This window comes from Hypomesus nipponensis, chromosome 13 (genome assembly GCF_054491055.1).
Source record: "Hypomesus nipponensis isolate SF chromosome 13, ASM5449105v1, whole genome shotgun sequence".
NCBI classification, from domain to species: Eukaryota; Metazoa; Chordata; class Actinopteri; order Osmeriformes; family Osmeridae; genus Hypomesus; species Hypomesus nipponensis.
In genome coordinates this window covers 2,256,262-2,279,636 of record NC_140373.1, presented here as the reverse complement: position 1 = coordinate 2,279,636, position 23,375 = coordinate 2,256,262, and the positions used below count along the sequence as shown (strand labels likewise).

At 49.5% G+C, this 23,375-nt stretch overlaps 1 protein-coding gene across 2 annotated transcripts in view; it reads right to left on the bottom strand.

Annotated features, from left to right (window-relative positions):
• The window catches only part of adkb (adenosine kinase b), a 92,617-nt gene that overhangs the window by 9,619 nt on the left and 59,623 nt on the right, over nucleotides 1-23,375 (bottom strand). For both annotated transcript variants that reach the window (XM_084670695.1, XM_084670696.1), the window contains exons 7-8: nucleotides 14,822-14,992; nucleotides 1,596-1,631 (exon numbers count right to left, since the gene is read on the bottom strand). In XM_084670695.1, coding sequence (XP_084526821.1) covers nucleotides 1,596-1,631; nucleotides 14,822-14,992 — 207 coding nt within the window. The remainder of the gene's footprint in view (nucleotides 1-1,595; nucleotides 1,632-14,821; nucleotides 14,993-23,375) is intronic.

The window sequence follows — 23,375 nt, the reverse complement described above, 5'->3', positions numbered from 1 at the left end:
GTTTCTCCGTTCGTTTTCGACCGTAAAATATGAGGGCACTAAATTTTGTTTCTGTATCAAAAGCCACTGAAAAATGTATCCTCTCCCCAACGCAGCTTCTGAAAAAGAGCCAGGGACAGATTCACTTACGGCTGCTCTACAGATACCTCCTCTCTGACCGTTTAAAGGAAACTGATCACAATCGGGCGGCTAAATGTGGTTGGATTTACTGATCGTTGGTGTTCTGGAAGTGGAGGAAAGACTCTATCTTTCGTTGGAAAACAGCCAGCAGACAAGCTTTATACATGAAAACACCCTAGTGTGTGTTTCAATAAGTATGTAAGTATAAATATATATATATATATATATATATATATATATACATATAAACACACACACACAAATACAGTACAAATATGTTGAAGTGAGCTTTCATTCAAATACTTTATCACAATGTCGGTTCAAAGTGGAAGGAGCTGCACAATAATTTGCTCATGTTTTCTAAGTTCACCTTCACGCGACCCAGACCAAAACTGTTACCCCCCAAAAAATACAAATCACAAATACACGAGAGAAGAATTCCACTCCAACTGCTTGAACCATCTGGAAATAAGTACATACTAGTGATGTTATCTGAGAAATCACATTCGTCCAATGCAATTTTGCAGAGTGTTCTGACAAATCAAGTTGACACAGAAAATGTCAAAGGATTGCCACTTGCTGGAGTGTCTGTGCTTTGCCCTTTATATTTACTTTTTGTGATGTGAGCCCCCCCCTCACCCCCCCCTCATCCCTTCCTCTCTTCCTGTCACAGTCACCAGGATTGCCTTTCTATTCCAGTCACGTTGATCACACCGTCGGTGATTCAGGATGACAATTATTCACACAGAGCTGAGTCTTTTCCAAGAGAGCTCCACCTTTGGAAAAAAGATATAAAATAAAGAGACGCCACTTAAAACACCTCTGCCCGCTTCAGAACTCTCCTGTATTTGTCTTTGTGATTTTGTGTTTTAAGACCGATGGAGGACCACTATTGTTCATCCTCTACTGAAGAAGCAGCCCCAATTTAAAACAACAACAAAAAAAACACGCATATTGTCTGTTCTAACAAGCCCTGTCATATTCGTGTTTGCATAATCTGAGAAACCACAGGTGGCAGTCATCGGGGCTATTAAAAGAGCTGTCTGAGCTGTAGGACGAGGTGTGCTGCTGCTGCTGCTGCTGCTGCTGCTGCTGCTGCTGCTGCTGCTGGGGAGACCCGTGCCCTCCCAGGGTGTAATGAAGCTAACGAGGCCCCTTTTTAACCAGGCAACCTGACGAGCCCGCAGCCTGGAGAGGAAGGCTTGAAACCGTGCCCAACTTCTCAGCTTCCCAAGAGGCTTTTCAAAATTCAATAAATAACATCTGTAGGCGATGTTGGGTGCAGACCTAGCTGAGTGCGTCATAACACAGAGCTGGCTGAACAAAGAAACCATGACGACTGCCAGGTTTCCATAGCAACTGCTGCAAAGCCTGGAGAGTATAATAGCACATCAATCACTGTCCAAAAAGAACTTCATTATCAGCAAAAATAAACCTTTCGGATCTGTTTAGTGTGCAATTGGCGGTCAACTCACCTCAAAGCCTTGCTCTTTGGCAAAAGTGGCCGCCTCCTGACAAAAGAAACGACACAAAAACAACAGAGAGGATCGGTTAATTATAGAGTGGAGGAGCCAAGCCATCTCACTGTCTCCAGCTAGCAGCTACAGTAGCATGTGTGCTGTGTGGCACTGACGCTTGAGGGGTTGAGTCACTGGAGGTGATGGGGAGGCAGGCTGCTTCCTGATTTAGTCCACCAGCAGGCGCGCACCCATTTAATCCTCTGGCCCACTTTAACTCATCTTACAACCAGAGCGCGAGGGGAAGGCCACACCATTTCAGCCCAGAGGCTGTGAAACCACCCAATAGGAAATGGAGGAGGGAGGAGGGGAGTGGGGAGGGGTTCCCCTACTAGTGGAATTCAATGCTGACCACAGTTTACAGTGCATGATACAGCTTAATACAGCAGGTGATTGTCGCTCTGTGGCTCCCCACTAATCAACAGTAGAGGCTGAGGCACGCCAGGGGCCATGAAGCCAGCACAAATCACCAGTGACAAGCCGGCGCACTCGCTTCCCTCACGACCCCAGACAAAGCAATAAGTCGATGCTATGATGCTAAATGATCCAATTATATGAAAGAGACCGGTGGCTTGCCTGGCAGTGTGACCTTGGGGACAGGATGACAACCTGCTCTTCACTGGAGGGAGGAGGGGCAGGAGGGGAGGAGGAGGGAGGAGGAGGAGGGGGAGGAGGGGGGAGCAGGGGGAGGAGGGGAGAGGAGGGGGGAGGAGGAGGAGGGGAGAGGAGGGGGGAGGAAGAGGAGGGGGAGGAGCAGGGGGAGGAGGGGACAGGAGGGGGGAGGAGGGGGAGGACGGGGAGGAGGGGAAGTGACATGGAACGATAAGGTGACTGGTCCCTGGAGGTGAAGCTCTCCTCACGCCTCCCTGCCCTGGATCAACATAACCCCAGCCAGGAATATGTCAATGTATCTCACCCACACACACACACACACACACACACACACACAGCACACACACACAGCACACACACACAGCACACACACACTTCAGAGGGCTAGTCAATGACTGTGGCCACTCAAGCCCTTTTTAATGAGCAGAGGCTTTGGTAAGTTGAGGTTCGGGTGTTCACATTTGTTTTCATTTATTTACCAGCAGTTATTGACGTTCCTCCTCTGGAACATGTCAACACAGGCGAAACCTCTCGCCAAGCCTCGAGCAGCTTGACAAACGTGTCGTCAAAACAAAGACCTGTCTTCTGGAGCTCTTCAGGAAGGTTTTAAAAAGGGACGCTTGAATGAAGGCTGAATAACGCTGTCCGTTGGGCGGCAAGACTCTATCTCTATCTCTCCCCCCCTCTCTCCCTCCCTCCCTCCCTCCCTCCCTCCCTCCCTCTATTACCCTCTCCAGTTAGCATCTGTGTCGTGAGAAAAGGCTCTTTAGGAAGAGTGGCTGTCAGCAGCAGGGAACGTCCAATGGCAAGCCTTCCTACGAGCCACCTGTGTGTGAACACTAATAGGCATTTATGAATTTCAATGAAGCGAAAGAGAGACTTATGGATATTCACTGTTTGCGTACAAAACCCTGCCAGTGTTATTATGCAGATGAGCTCATAAACGTGGCATTACGTGTTTCTATGCACAGAACAGCTGCTGTGTGAAGTAAAGTCGCATGACGTTATCTTCGCGTTTACGACCATGTTTTAAGTCGTTTCGTAAACCGTCTTTTCGACGCTAACAACAACTAGCTAGGCTACCACAAGCACTGAAGGGGCGACCGAGAGCACATAAAGTGATGAATCGTGTGTTTTCCATAGCGCGCTCATTGAAACACCCTAACAAGATGACCACAGATTGCATGTCTTCTGGTTTTATGAGGAGCCTGTTTGTAGGAGGGCAGGGACTCCTTGTGAAGGACCACAGTATGTTCCTCTGCAGCTGTCGCTACAAAGGCAAGTGTCATCAGGAGGCATCTGCGCCACATCTTCCAGTCCTCAGAAAGCCAGCTCACTTGTTCAACCAAGGCTGTGATTACACGTTGCCCGGGCGCAGTCTGGTTCCTCCTGTCAAGATGGCATCACGGTGGACCGGGGTGGGGGTGGGGGAGGATGGTGTCGGGGGCAGTGTGAGGTAGGGGATAACAAGCGGGGCTTACAACCTCCCAGTCCCTGTGCTGGCGTGGTTTGGATAAAGCTCTCAGAACATGGGGAGATGGTGCCAGTGCTGTCAGAGGCTCATGCAGTCAAAGGGGTATTTTTAGAGAGCTTAAGTTAATAATCCAAAACCCAGTCAAAGGGTTTGGGGTGGGGTGGTGGTGGGGGGTGCTGGAGGAGGTGGGGGCCACTAGAATTTCTTGCCAAGTAAAATGAAACAGGAAATAGACTACACGCTTGATGCAAAAAAGCGATTTTTTCTTGTTTTGTTTTTGTGTGTTTTGTTGGGGGTTGTTCGCCCCAGGCCACTCACCAGGGCATGGAGACAAGACAGATTTCAAAAACAGGCAATCCTAAAACAGGGAGTCAGGTGGCTGAGCGTTTAGGGAGTCGGGCTAGTAATCAGAAGGTTGCCGGTTCGATTCCCCGACTGTGCCAAATGACGGTGTGTCCTTGGGCAAGGCACTTCACCCTACTTGCCTCGGGGGGAATGTCCCTGTACTTACTGTAAGTTGCTCTGGATAAGAGCGTCTGCTAAATGACTAAATGTAAACCTTGAGGAAATTCCCAAACCTGGACCAGATCTGCACCAACATTACTGCTGCAGCAGCAGTGCTTCTCACTGTAGAACAGGTACTTTCATTGAAAACAGAAGCTGAAAAAATACAAACTACACGCAATAAAAAGTCAGTGCGTCTGGGAATTCAATTTGTGATTATAAATAAATCTGAATTCATGTGTCAACAGACCCAATTCCCTTTGGGCCAACGGTGGGGTGAAAACACAACTCTGTTTGACTGCTTGTAATGTCAGTCACTGATAGGTAAGGATATCCACAAGGCAAGCGGGAAAATGCAATTACAGAAGTCATTGGCACACAAACCGAAATAATAAGGTTAACAAACCACAACAACATCACATGGTGCTCGCTCTCTTGGTCTGTGTAACGAGCTGTCAAGCAGATGTCACAGGACCGAAGAAAACAGCGTAAAGAGGACAAAAGATCTTATTTTGGAGTTTCAGAAAGAATCTAAATCAAAGAGCAGGCCTCTGTGTTAAGGTTAATAAAAATTGATAAGCTGAGGAGAGCAGCTCCCCCTAGGTCATTCAGAAAAGAGGCCTTTTCTTGACCGTGTTCGCCACGGCTGAAGCTGTGGTAGATATTGAATTGTGTTTGACATTGGGGAAGGGTGGGCAGGCGGGGGGGGACAAGGGAAGGCGGCCCTGACAAGTTATTTACAGCCGGACTTGGGTTTAGTTGTCCCTTTGTGGACATTTCAATAAGAACCCGTTTTTTCAGTTTCAGTTTCTTCTTTCCATCTGGGTTTGTATTTGGCTGGGTTTGCAGTGGGCTTGTTATGAAACAGAATGAGGCAAGATTAGAAAGCATTTCCTCTCTGGAAGTACTGAGTGTACTCTAAGAAGCAGAGAAAGCAGAGAAGTAACAAAAGGCACAGGAGAGATTGTTGACACCGATAAATACCTGACTGAATCACTGACAGATCATTGACATGAATTCGCACAAAGGTTAGGTAACAAATAAGCCTGAAGACAAACGGACAGCTTTGCCAAGGATCGAGTGTATCAAGTATGGAATATAAAAATAGAGCACATGACAGTTTCCTAGAATTAATGCAAGAGTTAGGAACATGACTGAAGTGTCTCTAGCAGCTTAAAGCAGAGTGAAAACAAACCGAAACAACAGCTGGCACTCTGCACAAGTTTTACCCACAGCATAAACTCATCGTTATGACAACACCGTTTACTATGTAGCATACTTCAAGAGGGGGGATGGGTGGGGAAGATTCAGTACAGAACATCGTGAACATCGTTGGTGGTGGAGGTGTGTGTGTGTGTGTGTGTGGGTGGTGTGTGTGTGTGTGGGGTGGGTGTTGCCCTGAGAGTTGCCGAGGGTCACACCTGTGCTCTGGTTGTGGAATGTTGACCCCCCGGCCTCCCCCCGGCCTCCCCCTCCCCTCCCCCTCAGCACAGGGACGCAGTGCAGGGAGCTGCCACACCCCAGATACTGGTGCCCATGACAGCTGCATGGGGTTGATATGATCATGCGGCCCCACGACCTGACGGAAGGAGGAGAGGGCAGGGGAGGAGGGGTGAGGATGAGGTGGGGGTGAGGATGAGGTGGGGGTAGCAGGACAGGGTGGTTGCTCTGAAGGAGGACAGATGAGGACGTAAGATGTGTTGGGCTGGGAACTGCTGGGGCTAGCTAGAGAATGCAGCATTCCTACTGGAGCATAACATGCCTCAAGCACACCCACCTGCCTAACCTGATCTAAGGCACACATCGGCATTACCGCCAGTGGGAACTCATCTAGTGCACTTTATGACCCTGTTGTGTGTGTTTTGCACCTCTGGAACTCACTTCTGCAGAACGGTCTGGCAAGGAAGTGTCTGTGGTTGTAATTAAAGAGATATTACAGGACTTTCCAAATGTCTGAATGTCAGTCAGATCCAGCCTAGATAGACAACATTAGCGTGCCCATTGAAAGCTGTTCACCACAAGTGACAGACACACTTTACCAGATAAAACAGCCGGTTTCTGATTGGACGACACAAGCAGCCATGTGCAACGCTTCCTAAACATCGGACCTGATGCTGTGCCTGACGACCAGGCGTTCCAAACAAACACGGCTGCTTAGCAACCGAGGAGCCTGGGGGGGGGGGGGTCACCTATGCTACCATCGGGTCAGTTTCCACACGTGCCTCTGTCTGACGGTCCCCCTCCGCCCGAAGGGGCAGGGAGAGCGGCCTCTTAGCGAGTGCCCGCGGGGACCACGGTGTTACCTCCAGCACTGGTCCAAAGGTTAAACAATCGGAAACATGTGCAGTACATAAATATCTCCCAGCTGATAGGGATCAGGGAGGAGGAAACGGAGGAGGTTGGGAAGAGGGGTTAACGCCACAGGATGTGACCTCACGTTGCAAGCTGGTGTGTCTGCGGCGCTGCGGAGCGACAGTCTGATCCAGGAGGGGGGAGGGAGGGGGGAGGGAGGGGGGAGGGAGTTCTCAGTGTGATGGTCTTATCAGCAGTGAGGGCCTCTATCACAGATCTCACCCCGGGGCTTTTTACACGGGTCAGCATACGAACCCGGGCACCCACCGACTGGCTGACAGGAAGTGGAATGAGAGGGAAACAGGAGATGAGCTTCTCCCCGCCGCAGAATCGGTTAGAGGCGCAGCGACCACAACGGTGGGGTCCATCTCGTTATTTAAAGCTCTGTCGCTTCTCGCTCGTTATATGATCCAGGGGAACACTCACTGCTTGGTGCTGGGGGGCTTTGATGGCTGAAAAAGGTCAAGACAATAAACAAGGTTTATTTTATTTTTTCATCAGACTGAATAGTGTCCGGCCTTTCCAAAGAGAACAGCGACTGTGCCCTCCTGTGGATAAGAAACGTGAGAGTTCGGCACCGTTCTGTTTACCTCCTAATGAGAAACAAAGATCTGATCTTCTGGGATTTGATCACTTCAAACAATAGGGGTATAACAGCCCTCAACATAATTCAAACCATTTGCGTGTACGAGAGGGGGAGATGAAAGCTTTTGTTTGGATAAATTGTCCATATGAAACAGGAGATGATGTCTAATCTGTTATCTGTTGATGTGGCAAAAGATGGCCTTTTGCCAGACGAAAAGCAGGGCTCTTCTGTGAAGGCTGTGTCAAACCCTGGTGCTTGTACACACGTGCATGTGGCTGGCCATGCTGGCTGAGGTGCTGCCCTGCAGAGGAAAAACTACTACAGGGGTTTGGTTTGGTTTTCCCTTGAAGGAATGCCTCGGCATGCTACAGTTGGCCCCGCAAGAATTAAGGTCACAAAAACAAGCGAGCCAGCCAGTCCAGGGTGACTGAGTGGAGAGAGAGGAGCCTGGCAGGGAAGTGAGGTTTCCAAAACACGTCCAAAAACACAACCTCCTTGACCGCACGTTCATTTGATATCATTTAATTAATTTGGGGGATAATAAAAGTAATTAGTCATCAGCCCAACTCCTAACCCTATTTATCCAGCCCCCCCAACACACTGAGTTCCATACATTGGACTTCTGTTTGACCTCCATATTCTCTGATGACAGTGGACTGGAAGAGCCAATCAAACAGGAGAACAAGGGACTGGAAAACATGACAGCATTCCCTGGACTGTGGGAATAGGCCCTGGTAGACACAGGGCAGTCCTCCAATGCTGTGGATAAGGGGATGGGTGATAAGGAGGGGGCGGGGGTGGGGGCGGGGGGGTGAATGTTTCACGGGATCACAAGCAGGGAACCAGGAGTTCTGTAGGGTATCAAGAGTCGGTTGGTGTTCAAACTTCTGCGTCGCTCCGGCAACAAGATGACATCCTGCGCTGAGCTCCCCCCCACTGTGACAGAAATACACTGGCCTCAGAGCCAGCAGAGCACGGCTGTTATCGATCTGCTCCCAGCGCTATAGCTCCTCTTACATCCATAATTATTCTCCTTGAGAGGACTCCACCGTGAGAGGTGCCTGGATGACCTGCCTGCCTGGCTGGTTGGCTGGATCTCTGTCCATCATGCCAGCTTGTTAAAGGTGCTCTCTACTTTGCCGTGGTGCGGTTGTAAAACGCCTCCTCTTTTAACCCCGGCAATTTGTAATATTTCATGGTTCAATCCAGAAGTTCTGGGAGCCGGCTCTGGACCGGCACGATTACAGTGGTTAGCCGGGCTCCTCCGGCGGAGCCATACTGGCTGCGGGAGGGCAGGTGCCCCAGGCTGAGGGAGGGAAGGTGCCCCAGGCTGAGGGAGGGAAGGTGCCCCAGGCTGAGGGAGGGAAGGTACCCCAGGCTGAGGGAGGGAAGGTGCCCCAGGCTGAGGGAGGGAAGGTGCCCCAGGCTGAGGGAGGGAAGGTGCCCCAGGCTGAGGGATGGAAGGTACCCCAGGCTGAGGGAGGGAAGGTGCCCCAGGCTGGGGGAGGGCAGGTGCCCCAGGCTGGGGAGGGCAGGTGCCCCAGGCTGGGGGAGGGCTCCCCTTCCGGAACTTACAACTAGAATTCCTCTTCACTCACGGACGACTCTCTCCGAAAGGCGAAATAAACGTACTGAGAACCCCAATATATTTGAGAAAATATGGCATCAGTTCTTCCAACACGTTTGGGGATAAATGTCCTCACTCGTTCCTGATTGAAGCAACTTCCGTGTTTTGGAGGGCGATTGATATTGGAGATGTTGTGATATGCTGCGTTACTTTTAGTGTCTATCACGGATATGTCTTGGTTTAGTTTTTCACTGTGTCAGTTCGTTTTTTCAAGTCTTCGCAAGCTCTTATGGTGTTTTGCATTATGTCAACTGTCACTTTTTTTAAATAACGGGTTTCTATAAAAAGCATTTTTCCAAATGCTCCGATGACAACAATCTGGCGAAACCCAATAAACAAATAAAGTAAGGAGATGAAACTTTAATGCGTGGCAGTTGACGTGTTGGATATGGTGCAGAGAGACGTGCTGACATGGTAGCTTACTGTGTGGGGCGAACAGGCCTGCAAGGCTACACCATGTGATGTAGGCTCCAATTAGAAACAAGACAGCAATTCACATGGAGCTCTCCCCTCGGCTGATTGGCCACCGCGCCAGTCACTGACACTCCTCTGGCGGCGAAGAGTCAGCGTTCTTGTGCAGCGACGACGAGAGCACGTGACTCAGACAAGAGGGCGCGTTCAAGTAAACGCCGACCGCACCAGAGGAGAACGCCGATCTGAGGCTTGATGTCTTCCTCTCCTCGGTTGACACGGTTTCTGAGGGAGGAGATGGGAGTGAGGCTGTGTTAAAGACCTTCCAGTCGGCTTCCCAGGGCCATGTCAAGGCACAGCGCAGCTAACGCCTCGTGTTCCTCCCTCTCTCTCCAGACAGCCGCACACTGGAGTCTAAAAAGGAGGGCTGTTACCGCTGATATGTTAATCTGTCTCTCATATCTCTTTGTTTTAGCCAGTGAGACAGGATCTTTTCCCCAAAGCTACTGTGAGACGCACATCTCCAGTCGTGTGGTTGAGCTGTCAAAAGGGAAATACCTTCCCTCTGACTGTTCTTTTTTCTTCTTGTAGCGAGAACACCCCTTCTACCCTCAGGGGTCTTTAGTGAACTTGCCATCACCCACACACCCTGCAGGCGGTGAGCACGCACTCCCCGCACACGTCACGGCAGCGATAACCAGCCACAGGCCTCACCATGGAGATAAGGCTTCCTAGCAGTCCGTCAAACAAACAAAGCTGGATGACGAATGTGGGGAGGTTTCAAGAGAACGCCGCCATATTGGTCGAGTAGCCTCTCTTTCTCTCTGCCTTTTCTGCACGTGTGTGTGCACTCACACTCACACACACCAAGACACACACACAGACACAGACAGACACACCAACACACTTCAGCTTGTCCTGGAAAAATCATTAAATCCCCCCAGCACCTCACACACACTGCATGCAGATGGAGAGAAAAGGGCTGAGAGCCAAAATGCCTGAGGGGGTTTTCATGACAATAACCTTCTGTGGAGCTGTGAGTCTCCTGCCACCTCCATCACGGGGCGGCGGAGGGGACGCATGTGAAAACAAGCAAAAGAAACGGCACCAAATATCAGGTGAGGAACATTCATAAAGTACAGAGGAAAACAGAATCTGTGTCATTTTCCCTTATGGCCCGGGGAGTAGGCTGGCTAAAGGCTCTTTAAGAACAGCTTGAACACAGAAAACGATGATGATTCTTCTCGTCTGGACGAAAAGTGCATTAATATGGAGCCGTATGCCGTTTCCACTTGTGTTAAATGGCTAGCCTGTTGAGGATTCAATTACAATGGCGGTCTGTCGTTTTGGAAGAGCGGGAGTGTGGGCCACATAAAGAAGCTCCCTCTGAGAGGAGAAGTGCTGAAGGAAATGGACAGAACTGGGGAGGCATGCGGACCTCCTGCAGGAGCATAACCATGTCATGTCAATGGCAGAGGGTGGCAGGGTGGAAATATAGACAGAGGGAGGGAAACCAGAGAGAAAGACTGAGAGAGAAACTAGAAGGGGGGGGGGGGGGGATTGGCTATGGGGCCAAATCCTGAAGCTCTTCATCTGTGGTGGGGTTTAACCAGGAGGGGGGAGGGGGGCATTTTTTTAATCATTCAACTGTTGCTCCTGCTGCCCAGATAAAAGCCCCCCCCCAATTACTTGAAGTGATCTAAATCGAGCAGGCTATGAATTCCGGCTTATGGAACATCAGTCAGGGTGATTAATTCTGGCTCAATTAATCGTTCCATTTGTCTATGATATGTCTAAAATTCCACAATACAAATCCGCTGTAATGGCCCAATCCTTTCCCCTCACATTGTGTGGTTTATCTTCAACGCTCAAAAGGCAAAAAGCAAATTTGTGGCTAATTTTATCGGGGAATCCGCTGGCATGTGTTTTTTTCCCCTTTCTCCGGCGGTAATGATTCCCTCATTCGGGCCTAATTAACTGTGGCCATTAAACGTGGGGAAATGTAGTGCCCAGGGTTTCATGTCAGGTAGTCCAGAGACGACAACACAGGAGGACTCAATTAGGCCTGCTCCGAGCCAGGGTTATCACACCACATGTTTGCCAATTAAGTGAGTTCAGTCTGATGTGTGTCTGCCTCCTATTACTCCTCTGTCCTCTCCATCTCAGAGGCCCCGGCACCAGAGAAACAGCATCCCTGTTTACCTGTCTGTCTGTCTGTCTGTCTGTCTGCCTGTCTGTCTGTCTGTCTGTCTGTCTGCCTGTCTGTCTGCCTGTCTGTCTGTCTGTCTGTCTGTCTGCCTGTGTCTGTCTGTCTGCCTGTCTGTCTGCCTGTCTGTCCGTCTGCCTGTCCGTCTGCCTGTCCGTCTGCCTGTCCGTCTGCCTGTCTGCCTGTCTGTCTGTCTGTCTGTCTGTCTGCTCCCCCCTTCCCCCACAGCAGAAGAGTAGACGCAACATACACTACAGACGCACTACACTGCATAGTGCAGTGTAGTGCAGTCAGTAATTACAGACTGTTAAGTAAGGCTGGACAGGCAGACAGACAGACAGACAGACAGACAGACAGGCAGACAGGCAGACAGGCAGACAGACAGGCAGACAGACAGGCAGACAGACAGACAGACAGGCAGGCAGGCCCTGCTTGCTGATGCCAAGTTTCAAACAAGTACCAGCAGGATTAAGTTCCAGTAGAATTAGGCAGCTTCTGTCAGCCACACAGCTGAACAGCAGAAACAAGTCAAATACACCGCCATCTAAATGTAACATTAATTTATGATGTATTATATAGCATGATGTTATAGTGCATATGATTGAATGTCAAGCAGAAGAAGAGAACATGCTATTAGTGGGAAGTACATGGCACAAAATCGGAAAGTCCTTTCAAATCTCAGTCATTTATATGAAAACAAATGTCAATTTGTTTAAACTCAAAGTGTGTTCAGTTATATTCACGTTGTATTGTAAACTCCACTCAGTCAGTCTGTGGGAACAGGGAGTTGATGGGGCCGGGTGAGGAAGGAAGGGGAGGAGACACTGAGACACATTAGCTTTTGCTCCTGGCATCTTCTCCAGGCTAGGGGGAGTGTGTCTCAGTGATCCTGAGAGTCATTGGCTCGTTACGAAAGTACTGTGAGCAAGGGCTGATCCATCACTGAAGCTGGGGGGCTGTGTGTGTGTGTGTGTGTGTGTGTGTTTGGGGAGAGGAACGGGGGCCGGAGTGTGACTGATCCGGTGCTGCTGCCTGTCACTCAGCATGTCCGCTGTATGACGGCCAGCCCTGTCTGGCTGGGGCACGGTGGGAGGTCTGCCTCCAACCCTATGGGCAGCCTCTCCTCCACACTCTACACAAGCAGCCCCCAAAGAGCCGACCAAGGGGAGACCCAACACTCTACACAAGCAGCCCCCAAAGAGCCGACCAAGGGGAGACCCAACACTCTACACAAGCAGCCCCCAAAGAGCAGACCAAGGGGAGACCCAACACTCTACACAAGCAGCCCCCAAAGAGCAGACCAAGGGAGACCCAACACTCTACACAAGCAGCCCCCACAGGGCAGACCAACAGGAGACCCAACACAAGCTGGACAGGAAACAGGAAACAGCCCTACAGGCCCGGGAGGACTTCCTCCTCTTCTTCCTCTTCTTCTGCTTCTTGGAAGTGTTTCCATTTCCTGGTGTTTACCACGCTGGCTTATGACTAAGAGGCCCAACCAAGACTTGATTATAGGGCACAGGCCTGGACAGGGTCTCGCTAAAGACAGTGCAGTCTCTTCCAAAACACACACTAGAGAGTAATTATCAGAGTCATTAAACGATAATGACTGGAAGGTGTGTGCACAAACAGTTACAGTACAACCCACCAGAAAGTACAGATGATTTACAAAATGTACAGTGAGTGCAGCGTGAGACTGAATCGTTCCTCACAGCAATTAGGCAGCGAGATACAAACAAAGAGAGAAGGAGAGGCAGAGAGAGGGAGAGGCAGAGAGGGAGAGGCAGAGAGAGAGAGAGAGAGAGATAGAGAGAGAGAGTGGGGAGTGTATGCAGAAGCAGGTCTTCAGGAGCTTGGGGGGGGGGGAGGAGGGAGGGGGAATGGGGGGGAAGGCTGAAGTCAGCATTACCCATAAATTCTCAACCCTGCGAGCACTTTCTTCCAGTTCCACCCCCCGCTCTGAGGACCTGCTCTCCACTGAACACACCAGGCCCTGTTTAGTGGCTTTAGCAACGGGGGAAGGGGTGTAGGGGCTAGGGTAGGCTGGTTGACTGAGGGGGGAAGGGGTGTAGGGGCTAGGGTAGGCTGGTTGACTGAGGGGGGAAGGGGTGTAGGGGCTAGGGTAGGCTGGCTGGCTGAGGGGGGAAGGGGTGTAGGGGCTAGGGTAGGCTGGCTGGCTGAGGGGGGAAGGGGTGTAGGGGCTAGGGTAGGCTGGCTGGCTGAGGGGGAAGGGGTGTAGGGGCTAGGGTAGGCTGGCTGGCTGAGGGGGGAAGGGGTGTAGGGGCTAGGGTAGGCTGGCTGGCTGAGGGGGGAAGGGGTGTAGGGGCTAGGGTAGGCTGGCTGGCTGAGGGGGGAAGGGGTGTAGGGGCTAGGGTAGGCTGGCTGGCTGAGGGGGGAAGGGGTGTAGGGGCTAGGGTAGGCTGGCTGGCTGAGGGGGGAAGGGGTGTAGGGGCTAGGGTAGGCTGGCTGGCTGAGGGGGGAAGGGGTGTAGGGGCTAGGGTAGGCTGGCTGGCTGAGGGGGGAAGGGGTGTAGGGGCTAGGGTAGGCTGGCTGGCTGAGGGGGGAAGGGGTGTAGGGGCTAGGGTAGGCTGGCTGGCTGAGGGGGGAAGGGGTGTAGGGGCTAGGGTAGGCTGGCTGGCTGAGGGGGGAAGGGGTGTAGGGGCTAGGGTAGGCTGGCTGGCTGAGGGGGGAAGGGGTGTAGGGGCTAGGGTAGGCTGGCTGGCTGAGGGGGGAAGGGGTGTAGGGGCTAGGGTAGGCTGGCTGGCTGAGGGGGGAAGGGGTGTAGGGGCTAGGGTAGGCTGGCTGGCTGAGGGGGGAAGGGGTGTAGGGGCTAGGGTAGGCTGGCTGGCTGAGGGGGGAAGGGGTGTAGGGGCTAGGGTAGGCTGGCTGGCTGAGGGGGGAAGGGGTGTAGGGGCTAGGGTAGGCTGGCTGGCTGAGGGGGGAGGGGGTGAGAATACAGTCCAGAGCTGCAGTTGGCCTCTCAGGCAAGCTTGTTTTCCCAGCTAGGGGACACTTCCCTACAGCACACCAGTCTGTGACCACAGCCTGACCTACCAACACACTACTCACTTCCACACGGGCCAGGAAAAATCAATAGATTAACCGGCATGAAATGGTGACACGATTAAGATGAATGATTACAGGGCTAATTCTTATCGGTCTCTTCATTGGGGCGGCGGCAAAGTGAAATGTTAAATGGATGTTGGGGTGGAGGGGGGATAGCGGGCGACGAAGTGAGAGAATTAGATGCTTTAACTGTTATGTACTCTAAACTCCCCCTCCTCCCCCTAAGACTACCACACACACACACACACACACACACACATAACCAACCCCAAAACAATGTGTTTTGAACTGTGCAAACAGCATACATCAATCCTAGAAGTCTTGACAAATGGTCTGTTTGGCTCACCGTCTCGTTCCCAAACAAGATGTCGACGTACGGCATGACCTTCATCATGGGCTCCTGGAAGAACTGGCTGATGAAGGGAGCGGAGAGGTTCAGGCCAAAGATTTTGTTGTTTTCAGAGGCGTGCTTTGCCACCTTCAGGATGGACTCTGGGGAAACGGTCAGGAAGAAACCCTGAAAACAACAAGAAAACAAGATTCTCAAACTGTTTTTTCTTTCTCCCTCACTGCTTTCATCGTCAATGCCCAAGAACCAACAAGCCCGCCCGCCCGCCCGCCCGCCCCCCCTCCCCCACCACCAGACAGACAGGATCGTTTGTGGTCTGACAGAGAACATGAGCCAAAGTAGATGGAAGCAGACACTACCCTATGATCTTGTTGCTAATTTGTGGCTTTTGGACTTTGACAAGGTAATTTCTAACGGGCTACAAGGTGCGGCATTAAATACAACAGAGACAGACAGCATGAGACTGCATAAACGTTTAACTCCAATCGCTTTTTGGAACATGTATACCGTCCAACAATGAGAGAGGGCAAGAAAGGGAGAGAGAGAGAGAGGGCAAGAAAGAGAGAGAGGGAAAAAAAGAGGCAGGAAAAATACATCCAGGACAAAGCTTGTGGCTGAGGTCCAAGACCTGTACTAGAGGAAGCAACATGCACGTATCCGATGATAGCAAGAACAAAAGTCTCGTCTGGACTCTCGTTACTTGGAAACAAGAGAGGCAGGTCCACTCATTGTGTGAATGAATACAAATCAGGTAAGAAAACACCTTTGTGTTGCAGGTTGAAATCCGAAGCGAGACTCTCCTGCGAACCCGCACAAAAACACTGATCCTTTGATACCAATCTCCTTAACCTTGTTTTTCAGCTACAAACTTGTCTTTAAAACCACTGTGTCACAATAGGACTGGAGAAGAGATGGTGGGAGGGGGGGGGGGGGGAGAGAGAGCAATACAAAACAAATATATATATACGTTCTGCATGACGACACATTTAATCTGCTTCCATTGTGAGCACAAGTGCAGCTCTCATTAAAGCATGTATGACATTTGCAACAGAGCAGTGACCTTCATGTAAAGGAACTGAGGAGAAAGCTGGTGAATGGGGGGTAGTCTCTGTCGTCAATCAAACGTACAATATATTACATGGCACTAAGTGGCTGAATGCTTAATTACATATTCATGCAGTCTCTCGCTCTCCAGGCAAGATTTCTCATTATTTTACAGAATGGTGGAGGAAGACATCTCTGCCACAGGATTGGGTCAGTTCCCCTCGGTTGCAGTGTTCTGGTACCATCTGTTGTAAAGGAGAGGTGTTTTGAATGGGCTAGCCAGCACAAAGGAGTTCCCTCTCTACTAATGGCCCATCATTGACCCTGGCATCTCTCTTTTGGAGTGTGCCAATGTGTCGGCGGAGGGGAGATTGTTTTCTCACATAAATGGGCTTTTTGTAGTTGAAGATAAACTGTCGTGGTTGCCATAATGTTAGCTGTGATCAAAGGCCCGGGGCTCTATCAAACGTCCTGAGGGGTGATGAACTTTAAAAGCCATGCCACTGCCTCCTCTAATCACACACTGGCTCTATGTCATTTACCTCTAACTACACCACCGCCTTCACAGACACTGGGCTGCCTGGCACTGCCTGCTGGTACACCAGAAACTTTAACCTCACAGGTTGCACTGTATATTTGGTGATGTGTTCTAACTTGATATGTCCACATCAGCAAATATGGCAAACAGTGAAATGCCGGAAGATCGGAAAACGATTTGAGCTGGACAGAACTTGTGTAACGTTCATCAAAGTACTGTGGAGAACTCGACTTTCAGACGTTTCGTTTTCCAACACAGATTAATACATTCCAACACAGTGGCCTCAAATCATCAGCCTAAACCATACGTCAGCTTTGATGCACGGAAACGTGGAAAAAACGATTCCATCCCTATTAAAACTTTTTTTGTGTTTCCGTGTTTGAAGCTCCAGAAATGCCCTGGGCAGCGCTTTTCATAAAATACTGCCTCCCCCCCCCACTTTCTTCAAGTTCTCAGCTTTGTGAGTCTAGTGGCTTGTGGGTAGAACATAGAATCTTGTGCCATGTGAGGTTCCAGTTCCCATCGAAGGCTCGACTTTGGAGAGCAGAAACAGGAGGAGGCGAGTCTTTAGCACTGCGGTGGAGCTCGGGTGTCCAGGAGGCAGATCTGGTTTCTCCAGGTATCAGGGAGTCTTGTGAAGTGGAGAGTGTCACCTTTCCAGGTCAGGGGGATCAAAGTGTTGGGGACACTTTGTACAATTTCCATCCAGCCAAAACGTTTAATAAGGCATTCGGAGATGCCTTTTCTTGGCCACCGATGATGAAGGAGCTGTGTTTGGCATTGTGAAGCTGTAATTTGACCGAGGACTTGGAATCTGTTCTCAGTGTTTAAGAGGAACGATTTCCACTTTAAGAAATCTGTCTAAATGGCAGTGTAAGATCAAACTAGGTGGTAATCTGACCACAGGAGTCTTGAGTGGACAGCAGTATACTGTTGAACACGTTCTATCAGTTGTATCACAGTAGCATGGCTTTATAGCTTCTGCACATCGAAAACCCCCTGTGTGATGGAGGATACAATGACGCTGTGCTTAAAATAAAACTGGACATCTGAAGGGTAAAAAATCGTCTATTTTGGGAAGGGCATTTTCCTTTGTGCCACCAGAGGTGTTTGTGGAAAGGTTTTTTTCCTTCTTCACAGGGCTATTTTCATTCTGCCGGGGCTAAGGGGGTGTGTTTCAAATACTGTATCATGAACGCTTTTCTTGACACGTCCCATTACTCATAAGAATGATGGAGAGAACACGTACTCTTTCCAGCCCGAAGAAGTGTAAAAACCGTAGACCCTTAGTGACTAAATTCCACCAAAGGCCTCCCATTGCGATCCTTCACTGTGGCGCTTGCTCTGGCTGTAACGTCCACATTGCTAGCGAGCTAGCCGGCTTAAACGGAGTGCTTCCATCAAAGCTGTAGGAACGCCGGCTCTACCACGCTCACCCGTCATTACCATGGACAGCCCTCCCATCATGCTCTCTGGTGCGGAGGGGTTCATTACCCCTACTCAGATGTCACACAGATCAGAGTGTGTGCCACGCCGCACACTGCTCTTCCCCGCGGCTGTCTGTGCGGAGCGGCGTTGCCAGGCCGATCGATAAGCTCAGGTTTGGAGCTTCATTAGCTCAGTATGACTCCATCTCCATCAAGACACCTCCGGCATGCTACACCGGTGTTCCGAGATGCCTTTTACTCCCTGATATTGAAGGGGCCTGCTGTGTTGCGTGCACACACATACACACCCCCACACAAACTCAAACACATGGAGAGGGGTGGAGAGAGAAAGAGAGAGGAGATGGCTGTAGCTCTGTAGATGAGAGGAGAGAGCACATGGACAGAGGCAAGTGAGTAATTGTACCGCGAAGTGAGTCCTGAGTGGATAAAAATCACAAAGACGACGGTAGTGCTTTTTTAAAGACGACTCTATATTCCTCAAAACACTTTCAAAGGCATATATACACGAGTGTGGCGAACTAGGGGAAGGATTTTATAACGCTAATGATGTTATGTTCCAGCCAGAATGGCCAGTTGATTTCATTTAGACAAAAGTTCAATGAGGCCAATGGAGACGGGAACGGGGGAAGAAGCGCTAGACTGACTGTACGCCCCTGAGCTCTTCACAACATGTTTAATGTGACTGGCACGGCTGTCCAAGCACACTGATAGCATCTGCTTCTTCTTTCTCTTACGCTAAGAATCATGTTCTGGAGGACCTTATCAGATATTTAGGAATCTCTCCTCTTCTGAGTGCGCTGGAGCATGGCCAACTGCACTGGAAACTAAGGAAGGCCAAGCCCCTGTGTGATGGAGACAGGGGTATCAAATCAGTCATGCTGGGCTCTCCCGGGCAACATAAATGTGCCACAGACACTGGATTTAACAACTGGGGAGAGACATTACTTACTCACTAGCTGCTACAGTATTTATTCCTTGAAATTCCTCTCTGTTTTTCATATCATTCGGTTTTCCGAGTAACAGATTTACTTTTTTCTTTCCGGAACTCGCCGGAGTTCCCTCGTGGTCTATATGAAATATGGAGATGCAGCTGGTAGGTCATTGCGATGCCCCAACGTACCTGGCCAAGGTTACCTTAATGAGCCTGGGTAAAACAAGGCATTAGACCTAACCACAGACCACTTGAGGGGGAGGAGTGTGTCATACCACCATGCCTGCAATTTGTACAACCATTGGAGAACATAATTACATTAACCTCTGGTGCCTTGGCTGCATAAAACTAATGGAAGAAAACTACCTGAGTGAGGGGTAAAACAAAGAAAAACAATCAAGAAAAAAGCCCTGTATATAACCCCACTAAGAGGTTCAAATGTGGCTTGCATCACACTTATTTAAGAGTTGGCAAGATTAGGGTGCTATCTTGCTAATGATATTAGGAGATCGGCTTCAGGGGGGGGGGGGGGTTCCTCAAAATCTCTGGCTTAAGCTTGCCGGTCATGCCCCCTGACTTTCAGCAATGTGTTGGCCATGGTCTGAGGTGCAGTGGAGAGAGAGAGGGAAGGCCAAGGAATGTACTTAAGATCTAAACCAGACGACATGCAAAGCCAAGAGCGTTCGAACGCCAATACTAATCCACAAAATAATTCAGTGCAAAGCAAAACGGACTCTCCTTAAAGAATACCACATGTTACCTCAGTGAAGAGACAAAAAAACAAGCATTCCAGTGGAAGAACACATCTCTCCTCCCCTTCTCCCTAGTTTCAGTCCTAATGAAAAAAGGTCCATAACAAAAAAAACCTTCGCCAGACATAACAAAATCCCCCTAGTGAGAGGAGCATTCTTGTACCACTGTTCTGCCACCATTACAAGAGCTAACTGTTTGGTTTGCAGGGAGTTAAAACTTGCTAATGTATACACTTACAAGTGTCCTTGTCGGCCACACACTGGACTTAATTAGCATTTCAGCGCGAGTAGCTCTCTCTCCTTCACTACCTCTGAAGGAGAGAGGACTTAGTGTGGACACACTAAACACACAGAGGTGTTTTTTCTTGTCAAGCTGAGCTCCTACAGTACTTCAGTTCAGGATGGGGAGAGAGAGCGAGAGAGCGAGAGAGAGTGAGAGAGAGAGTGTGAGAGAGAGAGAGAGAGAGTGAGAGAGTGTGAGAGAGAGAGAGAGAGACGGAGAGAGAGAGAGAGACGGAGAGAGAGAGAGAGAGAGAGAGAGAGAGACAGAGAGAGGGGACTGGGAGAGAAGGAGGCGGGGGTGGCTGATGGAAAATGGAATAACAGTCTGCAGAAACACACCTATATAGAAACAGATGTTCAGACTTCAGAGCTTTCTCTGCTAGACTGCCTCGAAAAGGACATTTTAATATATGGGTCAGATGTACAAAGCAGGGGGCTAGTTTTGGGGTGTCTGCTCTGCAGAGAGGGTGTCTCATTACAACAGCCTAGTAACCACAGAGGCTGAGACACAGGCAGAAACCTAATCTGCACGGACATTCCCTCAGCACTGTTGCAACCAAGTGAACATTTCCAAATGTGCCACTCCAGAGACGTAAATGAATTAGGCGTGTCTAACTTCCCACACTTGGATGTGGAAGGTAACTTTTCACTTTGTGCGGGTCTGTCTGGTAAAAGTCTAAGGATCACATCAGAACATTGCAGGTAATCGCTCAGGGCAGTGAGTCATATTCAGTTTTGGTTGACAGACTAAAATAACAGAGCGCTGATTGCTGAAGAGACAAGGGCAAGCTCTGCTGGATAGAGTTAATTTAATACATATTTTTCCTTGTCTGCAGAACGAGAAAGAGAGAGAGAGAGAGACCTTCCCTGTCACCCTTAAAACAATTCATATGCCATTTTGTATTGAAACAGCACGAAAAAAAAAGTTTCTTCACTTACAAGCAACCCTTTAAAAATATTGTTGTATGAAGGCTGTCAAACTCAATGCAATAGGTCAGCACCCACTGTTCACAACACTGCTGTTTGAATCCACTCTAATAATAAACTTTGTCTGTTTCAGTCCAGAATGGAGGGGGAAACCAAGACAAACAGAGCACATGGCAAAAGCGCACCACTTAATTATTCATGCCTGTTTAAAAAATCATCTAATTGCTACTGTAATATGATGGCCCTGGATGAAAACAAAAACAGCCCAGCTATCAACAGCTTTTTGCTTAATCACCAAATTATAATTTGAGATGAGGGCAGGAGTGTTGAGTCTGATGGCAGCATTTCAATAATGTGCAAACTTGATTAAGGTTTAAACAGTCTGGGGTTTTCCGAGTGCACAACCTGAAGTGTTTATCCGGCCTCCTTTGGAACCGACACTGGCCTATATGTGTGGCGCACAAGATGATGGACGTGTAGCATCCAGCCAAAAGGGCTGACACTTAAATGAAGTGACAACTGAAGAGAAACAGCCGTCAAAAGTCCAGAGAATCTGGGGACTGCTTTCATTGACTCACGCTTGTGTTTTCATCCAGGCAGTGATTTGATGATGCTGGGAGTCAACTCTGATCCTTCTGGGGCCTGGAGAGGAGACTATGGAGTGCAGTCACATGTAAACATGCACTGAGGAACAGTACCGGACAATAACAGGCTGGGGAACACAGCTCAGTGCAGAACCTCGGAGTGTTCCTGTCAAACCGATGCATGGCAACGCTGGTGAAATCTGCGTCTCTTACCCCCGAAACACGGCAGGACTTTTCGGACTTTGGCCTCGCATGTTAGGGCAGTCAGCCAAAAGAACCAATTACTTTGAAGAGTGGACTTATAACGAAATACCTTAACTGTTTACTGTGTATAACATAACCTTGTTTTTCCCTGGCAGGGCAGGCCCAAGGCATAGTAAAGGTCTACTGCCTGAACCTGAGGTAAGGTCGACCTGTGGTCACTGCCAGGTGAACCTGAGGTAAGGTCGACCTGTGGTCACTGCCAGGTGAACCTGAGGTAAGGTCGACCTGTGGTCACTGCCAGGTGAACCTGGGGTAAGGTCGACCTGTGGTCACTGCCAGGTGAACCTGAGGTAAGGTCGACCTGTGGTCACTGCCAGGTGAACCTGGGGTAAGGTCGACCTGTGGTCACTGCCAGGTGAACCTGGGGTAAGGTCGACCTGTGGTCACTGCCAGGTGAACCTGGGGTAAGGTCGACCTGTGGTCACTGCCAGGTGAACCTGAGGTAAGGTCGACCTGTGGTCACTGCCAGGTGAACCTGGGGTAAGGTCAACCTGTGGTCACTGCCAGGTGAACCTGGGGTAAGGTCGACCTGTGGTCACTGCCAGAACTGAAGCCTCTTCACATGAAGCAACACCACTATAACTGAAAACACAACCATGTATATGTGAGACCTCCCAGTGAGTATGTTCCCTATAGTGTCCCTTTACTGTATACATCTCTTTCAGTCCAACACATACAGTAGCTGCTTCAGTCTTTCCTTCTGCCAGGACAACGGAGGCCTGGAATCTTCTCACCCGTTCACTGGAAGTGCCTTGGAAGCAGGCAATGGGGCTATCTTGTCTATGAAACCCATCCACATCCATTTCTCCAGTATGTCACACTGCTTCTGATCCCTGAGCGAAGGCTCCCCAAATGAAGCCAGGGCAGGGTGAATTGACAAATACAACCCTTCAATTCACACATCATCCGCAAAAAGGGACGATTTTCTCTGGAGTAAACGGGCTATGGCCAGCGTCTGTATGCCCAGTTGAGATGGCAAAAGTACACACATTTTTTGAAAAGCTTTTTCCAACCTTTAAAAAAAAAAAAAAATCTACCTTTAGAGATAAAAAATTGTCTAAACCTACTTTCCAAAATCTTTATTCAACCTTTCAAAACTTTTTTTCCAGAAACTTTGTTCGAAAATCTTTTTTTAACCTTTAAAAACAGTTTACCAGATAACTTTTCTCCCAAATCTTTTTTCAACCTTCTGAAACTTTTTCCCCCAAAAAATGTTATTCTTGTTGCCTTCTACCTTGCTCCATGGCAGCTTCATAGACTAGCTCACGATTAACATTGCATGGCCGAAGCATGATCATTACTCAAAACAGACACAGAAAAAGATCTCCTGAAGAAAGCATTTGAGGTATAGAAAGCCAGTGTTAAGAGCTGGAGGTGGAAGGTTGTCTCCTAATTGCTCCAGGGGAGAGAAACCATGTAGGTAAACATAGTTTGATCGATGAAAAGGATTATATCAGAAAAAAGCTTTTGGCCTTTGGCCAAGGCGAGCAAACACACTGTTCTCTGTCTACAAACGTAAAAAATGGCACCAGGAAAAAGCCGCTAAGCTGAAAGCCCTATATTTCACAGTTGGGGGAGGAGATGGACCACAACACTAGATATGACATGTAGGCAACTGTATCACTTCTGGGCTATCCCCCATCTGACAGAAATGCAGGGAGATAAGAGAGCAGTGCGGTGAGTTTGATGGAAGGCTAGCGTGGCTAGGGGCTTAGCTCCAGGTCAGGTTTTACAGTACTCCCAGTGCAAAGACAGGGTAAGGCTGTGGTACTGTGGGTTAG